General features: G+C 32.8%; 1 protein-coding gene across 1 annotated transcript; it reads left to right on the top strand.

Moving 5' to 3' along the window:
* The first annotated feature begins 3156 nt into the window (after nucleotides 1–3156).
* On the top strand, nucleotides 3157–4023 carry LOC145050315 (uncharacterized). Its single transcript, XM_078998587.1, has one exon. The coding sequence runs from the start codon at nucleotides 3157–3159 to the stop codon at nucleotides 4021–4023; it is 867 nt and encodes a 288-aa protein (XP_078854713.1).
* Nucleotides 4024–9154: the final 5131 nt, after the last annotated feature.

The following is a 9154-nucleotide window of genomic DNA, read 5'->3' as shown; positions in this document are numbered from 1 at the left end:
CATTGATTTAAATAAATATGTAAAATTATATCACTTTATAATTTGTATTAATTTTATTTTAATTTTTATTCTAATGTTAATTTAATGTAATTAGAATGAGAAATTTAAAATTTGAAATTTGAAATGGAGAATCAATATACTAACAAATGGTATGCATTAATTATAAGACATAATAAGGTGAAACATGACAAAAAGAAATAAAATTTACATTAATTATGAGGGTTAATATGGTGACACATGTCAAAAGGAGATTAAAAACTACTCTTTTATTAGAATACTAGTTTATAACCCGTGGGAACCACGGTTATAAAATTAATCAAACTTTTATAGTAAAAACTTAAAATTATTAATAAGTTATTTTAAATAAATTATTAATTTAAGAGATATTTTTTTATTAGTTATGTGAAATATAATCATTGATTCAAATAAATATATAAAATTAAATTTTAATATATATTAGATATTTTTTATTTGTAAATTAATGAAAACAATAATTTAAAATTTAGAATTTAAAATTTAAAATAGAATCACATTAATGAGGAGGTCTAATAAATTTAAAATGGAAAACTAATAGATTGACAAGTGGGAACACATTAATTAAAATGTCTAATATGGTGACACATGGCAAAGGAGCTACTCTTTTATTAGTATAGAGACTAGTTTATAACCCGTGGGAACCACGGTTATAAAATTAACTAAACTTTAATAGTTAAAATTTAAAATTATTAGTAACTTATTTTAAATAAATTATTAATTAAGAGGGTTTTTTAGTTATATAAAATTATAATCATTGATTTAAATAAATATGTAAAATTATATCACTTTATAATTTGTATTAATTTTATTTTAATTTTTATTCTAATGTTGTTAATTTAATGTAATTAGAATGAGAAATTTAAAATTTGAAATTTGAAATGGAGAATCAATATGTTGACAAATGGTATGCATGAATTATAAGACATAATAAGGTGAAACATGACAAAAGAAAAATAAAATTTGCATTAATTATGAGGTTTAATATGGTGACACATGTCAAAAGGAGATTAAAAACTACTCTTTTATTAGAATAGGGATATACATATATATATATATATATATATATATATATATATATATATATATATACTAGTTGTGAAACCCGTATATTATACAGGTTGATTAAAACAAAATGTTAAATAGAAACGACTAAATGAGAAGTTTATTTGAATTCGAAATAAATAAAAATTATGAGAAAAAAACATGCAAAAAATAAAAAAATTAAAATTATTGTTTAGTTATCAAACCCGTATACTAAGCAGGTTAATTATAACAAAATGTTAAAAACAAAGGTTTAAACTGTAAATTTATTTGAAATTGAAATTAAAATTTAAAATTTAAAATTTGAAATTAATATCAATATGATAGGTTTAATTTATGGAAACTAATTAATAATATATTAGATATGGAAAATGCAATAAATGACAAGTGGAAAATAAATATATCTTTAAATTATGACAAAATGACATGTGGCAAATTGAATGAGAGAAAGACATGTGGCAAAATCATTCTTATTTATTAGGGTATATATATATATATATATATATATATATATATATATATATATATATATATATATATATATATATATATATATATATATCCTACATTATACAAAATGTAAAAATAAATATAAACTAACACTTCCCTTTAATTTGAGGAGGATATCTACGTTATAGTAAAAATCCTACATTATGAGTTATATTGGCCACAAAATGCCCACCGTTAAGGATCTTAAAATGCCCGCCGTTAAAGGGTCTTCTTAATTAATTATTTATTTGGTTTCTCTACAGTTAAACTAAAACTAATTTGGTATGAAGTTTTTTTTGTCACATGTCACACTCTCATTTAATTTATCAAATGTCGTTTTGTGGTTATTTTGAATTAATTTTTTTCCCACATATCATTTTATGAGTTTTTTTATTTTACTAGATTCTACATAATTTTTTAATGTAATAATTGCAAGAAATATTGTAATAAATTAATATCAATTTCATTAATGAACTTACCTTTTAATTTCAAAATTTCCTCTTTTTAAAGCTAATTAGTTTCTTTTGTTTATTTATTTAAATTATTTGTTTAAATTTAAAAGATAAAAAACATTCCAATTATAATAATTTATTATTTTTCTTATTTTGACCTTTATATTTAATTTTTTTTTTAAATTAACCCATATAATACATGGGTCTCACAACTAATATGAAACAAACAAAATCGCAAGATATGCAAAACATGTAAAACTAAAGATTGTTTAACTTATTTGGATATACTTCATGACATATGTTAAGGCTATGTTTGACACGTTATAACTCATTTATACGTTAATTTACTTTTTTTTAGCTTGCCATGTTTGGAAACAAAAAAAATTACTTATAAGCTATTTTTTTAAAGGCCGTCAATACTAGTGTTAGTGTTTGAACAAGCTTGTTGATTTTCTTTTTAATTTTTTTTCACAAATTTACCTTTTTTAATCAATAAAAACTCAATTTCTACATGATGTTCTATGTCATTTTATATATTTAAGCTAACTTATTAACTAATTTTACCAAACATTATTAGCCATCTTATCCATTTTTCAGTTAATCTGCCAGACATAGCCTAAATCATAATATTCGTCTCACTTACTTATATATATATATATATATATATATATATATATATATATATATATATATATATATGTGTGTGTGTGTGTGAGAATGACTAACTCATACACTCACTATTTACTTTTAATTTTATACATTTCGTCCCAAGCAAACTTGAAACTTCAACCTTTGCCTGATGGATACTTATCCATCAACTCCTAATACTGCTAGGCCACGATAATCCTTTTTGTTGCATCATTTCCTTGTTCTACAAATTGTTAATAGACTTTTGTATGTATTGTCTTATGTTTAGTGTAGCCCACATGTTTTGTATTCAAAGGTCATTGGCCCCATCTTGTGTATGTAATTGTATATATGTCGATTAATGAATAACAATAAATTCATGGGAAAATAATCTTCATACATGGTATCAACCTAAACACCTAATTGATCCTCTCTCTTCTATCAACGACATTCTGTCGACATATCTTCCCCTCATCGTTTTCTGTTTCCATTCTTCTTCTTCCCCTTCATCATGCCCGATTACTCTAACAAAACTTCTTCTACTATCAACATAAAGAATGTTGTTCCTCTTGTGTTGGACCTTGATCGTGTGAACTATGATCTATGGATAGAACTTTTTGAAACCCACTGTATTGGGTTTGGCGTTGATGATCATCTTGAACTACCTTTCATGAAACCTATTTCGTCTGATCCTAAAGATAAAGAGGTGACTGTTGATCAAAAAGAATGGAACAAAATTGATTCCATTGTTAAATCATGGATATACAACACCTTATCTCAATCCCTTCTTCAGATGATCTTGAAAAAGAAGTCAATGACATATGTTATTTGGTGTGATCTTGAGGATCTCTTTTGCACCAATAAAGAGAATAAAGCCATGCAACTTGAAAATCAATTACGAAACATTGTTATGGGCGATTTGTCTGTCAATGACTACTACACTAAGATCAAAGCTATTGCAGATATGTTAGACAATCTTGGAGCACCTATTCCAAAGCGTAATCTAGTTTCATACACCCTCAACGGCCTGACTCAAAAATTCAAACCAATTACCACTACCATTCAGTATTCCAAACCTTTTTCCACCTCCATGGAGGCCCGGTCTACTCTCGTTATGGAAGAACAACAGTTAGAGCTCGATCATTCTCGTCAAATTATCCCCGCTTACTCCGACAATTCTTCGTTGCCTATTATTATCCTCACTGAAGATCACCAACAACCTAGAAACAACCGATTTTTTCATAATAATCGTTGTGGCAGAGGCGGTCGCGGTGGTCATGACGGTCTTGGTGACAATCTTATGCTCTCTTATCCGTTGCTTCGTTCATTTGGCATTTGCAACTTGGACATCCCGACCGTCATGTTTTCAAGAACTTAGTTGATAGTCGTTCACTTGTTCCATTTCATGTTCAGATCATAATAAAATTTCTAGTGTGTGTCCGTCTTATCAATTGGGTAAACATGTTAAATTACCATTCAGTCTTTCTAATACTGTTTTTGTTTCTCCAGTTGATCTCGTTCACTCTGATGTGTGGACTTCCCCGGTCACAAGTATTAGTGGAATTATGTATTATGTCATTTTTCTTGATAATTTCTATCATTTTTTATGGGTGTATCCGTTACGTGAAAAATGTGATGTTTATTCCAAGTTTATTTATTTTCGATCTCTTGTTCAAAATCAATTTAAAACTAACATCAAAGTTCTTCAGTGTGACAATGGCGGAGAATATAACAATAATCAATTTCATCACCTTTGTGCTAAAAATGACATAGAAATGCGTTTTTCATGTCCCCACACATCTCAACAAAATGGTAAATCTGAACGCATGTTATGGTCCATCCACAACATTGTCCGTACCCTCCTCTTTCATTGTCGTCTTCTTCCCGAGTATTGCTCTCCAAATGGCGGAACACCTAATCAACATCATCCAATCCACGACCATTAATAATGACACTCATTTTCATAAATTGTATCGCATCAAGCCTACATATAATCATCTTTGTATTTTTGGGTGCCTATGTTTCCCAAATATCGTTATCCAAAATAAATTATCTCCTTGCTCAACGTTGTGTGTTTTTCTCGGGTATCCCACAAAACATAAAGGAGATCGATCTATTAATCTCAAGACACAACAAATCATCATATCAAGACATGTGATTTTTGATCAAACTATTTTTCCTTTTAGGTCCATGACACCCAATCAATCTCCATCATATTCATTTCTTGAAAATTTTAATCTTCCTTCTCGTTTCAATCAAATTTCGTCTCCCTCTAATCAACACCTTCCCGAGCCCACTCCATTGGCCCAATATTCTCCTGAACAGTCCTCCGTAGGTCAACCCACTTCTGCCGAGTCCACCGATACACCTCTTGTTGTGGATCAACCCATATGTATCGACACACCTAGTGTATAATTGCCTTCGATTGATTTTTCTTCTCCTTCGGCCTCTCAAACTCAGTTGATTCCCACTCCATATCGTCCTTCTCGTCCACCTTCCACTTCTCACCCTATGGTAACTTGATCTCAACGCGGTATTACCAAACCCGTTCATAAACTTAATTTACATGTTGATTCATCTCTCACTCCTCAGTCTTACTTACAGGCATTCCAAGATCCTCACTAGTTTAAAGCAATGCAAGAAGATTTTTCTACACTTATTTTGAACAATACTTAGGTTTTCGTACCCCGTCCCCACACTGCAAATATAATTAGTTGTGTTTGGCTCTTTAAAAAGAAGCTTAATGTAGATGGCTCCTTGTCTCGATACAAAGCATGCTTGGTTGCAAATGGTCGTGCCCAACAACCTGATATTGATTGTGACGAGGCTTTCAATCTGGTTATCAAACCGGCTTCGATATGTATAATTTTGATTATTACGGTTACTCACAAGTGGCATATTTGTCAGTTGGACGTTAAAAAATGCATTTCTTCATGGCAATCTTCATGAGACAATTTATATGCATCAGCCTCCTAGTTTTCGCAACACATCTAAACTGTATCATGTTTGTTTACTGCAACGGTCTTTATACGGTCTCATACAGGCCCCACGTGCGTGGTTTCAAAGGTTTGTTGTGGTTATCATTCATATTGGTTTTATAAATAACAGATGTGATTCATCATTATTTATATACATACATGGCCCCCATACAACTTATCTTCTTTTGTATGTTGACGACATTGTTCTTACTGGGTCCTCTCCTCAGCTACTAAAGCATATTATCTCTATTCTTAGCTCTGAGTTTTCTATGATAGACCTTGGAGATTTAAATTATTGTTTGGGTATATCTTCTACTTGCACCACTGATGGTCTGTTCTTATACCAACAGAAATATGCTAATGAAATTGTTGATCGCACATCTATTGTAACACCCTATTCCGAATCGTTTTCTAATTCGGGGTTGTGACCCGAATATCGGTTATCATAAGGCTTAGGGGGGAAAGAGACATTTAGACCTATTTGGGTGTGGGTAATGTATTTTAGATGATTCGGGAGTTCGGTTTGTGTTTTGGAGCCAAGGGGTATATCGGTAAAGTGTTGGTCCGGACTTTTGTTGGATTTTGGATTTTAGTTTAGGAAGTTTCAAGGCAAGGATGGGTTAATAGAAGTTTAGAGCTTCTTGTCTCCATTCTATGGATATAAGGATCGTTAAAATTGGAGTTAAAATGAAGAAGATATGTCATTCAAAAGTTTCAAGGATTAAGGGTCATCCTAGTCTGTGGGGCGTACTTGGGGAGTACGTTGGGCGTACTAGGAAATGGTGTCGCGATTTCTCCTTGGAGTACCTTGGGCGTACCAGAGTTACGCATGGAGTACTACAGTTAGACCCAAACCCTAATTTAGGGTCTTGGACCCTATTTAAGCTCCTTAACTCAACACCAAACCCTATTATCCTTGGCCTCCACCCCTTTAAACCCTAGCATTCTTTGGTGTGTTTTTTGAGCTTTTGGTGGTATTTGATGCATTTTGGTGATCTTTGAAGAGAAGGAGCTTCTTGGATAAGTGTGGGATTGCTTGGTGCTTTTGGATCCAACCTTTGTGCATCTTGACCTACCTTCTGGAGGTATAAATTTTCTAACTTGATGCTCTAGGTTTTATATCTAGTTTAAGGAGTATTTTGGGTTCATTTTAGTCATTAGAGTTATCCTTGTGAGTATGGGCTACTCCAAGAGCTTAGTATGTTGGATCTTGGCATTTGGGAAGTCCCTTGTTCATAAAATGTCATCTTTATGAGTTGTGTTGGACCATGCATGAGCTTGGGTGCTTATTATGTTTTTTATTAAGGTTTTGGTCTCATTAAGCCATGAAAAGAGGGTAAAGTTGCCAACTTTACGTGTTAAGACATCCCATTAGGTTCATATATGAGTTTGGAAGTCATTGTCTTAACCATTAAGAGCTTAATGTTGATTTTTGGGTCCCTGTCGAGTACGTTGGGCGTACGTGGAGGTACGCTTAGCGTAATGCTGGAATTCTGCATAAATCGCTTTTAATTTGTGATTCGAGGATGAGTACGAGTGTCGTACCCTTCTGGTACGCGGGGCGTACTCCCTATCAAGTTAATTTTGGGCCTTTTAAGGTTTGGCTTTGTTGGGCCATTCGAGTTTTGACTTTGGGCCATGGATAGTCTGTGGGCTTTCTTGGTATTGGTCCCATGATGGTTTTAGGCGCAATTAGGAAGTTGGGCCATATTGGGCTTTGGGTTGCCCTTTAGAGATTTGGGCTTTTTGTGTTAATGGGTTAGATCTTGGTTTTAGGCCAAGTAAGAAAAGGGTAAAATGGTCTTTTACCCTTTAGGGAGTTGGATTATGGATTGGGCCTCAGATTTTGAGTTATCGAGTTTATTATTAATTAAAGTTGTGTTTATTGTTAGTTGGTGCGAGGTTATTCGGTTTAGCGGTCCGAGCAGTTAGTTGGTTATTAGTGATTTGAGGTAAGTCTTCCTTCGTAGTAGCCGTGGATCGAAGGGACCAAGGCCAGCCCACTATTTTATGTTATAGTGTGATGATTGTCTTTGTGATAATTGTCAGTTATGCATGTATTTGCTTGATGACTTTGTTATGATATTATGTGGTAGTAATAGGGGGTGAAATAGACCCGGTATCTGGTTAAAATAGATCGAAGGGAATTTCAAACACCCATATATGCTTGATAGTATCCGGTTGAGATAGACCGAAGGGGTAGGCAAGCACCCAAATATGCTTGACAGTATCTGGTTGAAATAGACCGAAGGGGTAGGCCGACACCTATATATGTTTGGCAATATGTTTGATTAGTATGTGGTATTTTTGGGAACTCACTAAGTTTCGTGCTTACAGTTTTCAGTTTATGTTTCAGGTACTATCAGATTGAAAGGAAAAGGCACGACTTTATCGCAACGCATCCACCTATGTTTCCGCATTATGATGATTTTGGGATTGTACTCTAACAACTATTTTCCCTATAAAGTATTTTGAATATTTAGAAAAGGATAATGAAAGTTTGGCTTAAAGATAATTAATGTTTTGTTTGAATTAAAAAATGGAATTTTTACCTCATAATTTTTGGGACATTACATCTATGTTGAACTGCAAATCGACTTCCACTCATGCTGATCTGTCTACCAAGTTTGATGCCTCCGGTCCTCCTATTGCTGATTCAACTTTATATCGTAGTATGGCTGGGGCGTTACAGTACTTAACCTTCACGATACCTGATATCGCTTATGCTGTTCAACAAGTATGTCTCTATATGCATGATCCCCGAGAACCACACTTGACGGCTCTTAAGCGCATTCTTCGTTACGTTCAGGGTATTACTGCTTATGGTCTTCAACTTTACAGCTCTTCAAATCGTGATATCATTGTATACTCTGATGTAGATTGGGTTGGTTGTCCTGTCACTCATCGTTCTACATCTGGCTATTGTGTCTTCTTAGGTCACAATTTGTTATCGTGGTCCTTTAAAAGTTAGAGCGCTATTTCTCAATCTAGTGCTGAAGCAAAATATAAAGGTGTCGCTAATGTTGTTGCTGAGGCGTGTTGGATACATAATATTCTTCTTGAACTCAATTATTCTCCGCATCGGGCTACCATTGTGTATTGTGTAATGTGAGTGTAGTCTTTATGTCCTCAAATCCGGTTCAACATCAATGAATGAAGCATATTGAAATTGATCTTAATTTTGTACGATACAAGGTTGCTACTGGTCATGTTTGTGTTCTTAATGTTCCATTCTATTCTCAATATGCTAATATATTCACTAAGAGTTTGTCGTCACCTTTATTTTTGGAATTCCGGTCCAGTTTGAATGTCCGTCATTTCGCCCCCCTTCCAACTAGGCAGGGGGTGTTAATGGACTTTTGTATGTATTGTCTTATGTTTAGTGTAGCCCACATGTTTTGTATTCAAATGTATATAATTGTTAAGGTATGTATCAATAGGAATTTTTCTTACAATTTCATTCTCTTTGAAAAAAAACATAAATTACTAACAAAACATCATATTGTTTCAGCATTAAGAATATGTGATCAA

Source organism: Lactuca serriola, chromosome 5 (assembly GCF_051521515.1).
Source record: "Lactuca serriola cultivar US96UC23 chromosome 5, Lser_US96UC23_V15, whole genome shotgun sequence".
NCBI classification, from domain to species: Eukaryota; Viridiplantae; Streptophyta; class Magnoliopsida; order Asterales; family Asteraceae; genus Lactuca; species Lactuca serriola.
Note: the sequence above shows the minus strand (reverse complement) of the source record. Positions and strands in the feature narration are given on the sequence as shown.

Coding starts and splice junctions, on each gene's coding strand:
- LOC145050315 (XM_078998587.1), top strand. CDS start 3,157: ATGCCCGATTACTCTAACAAAACTTCTTCTACTATCAACATAAAGAAT.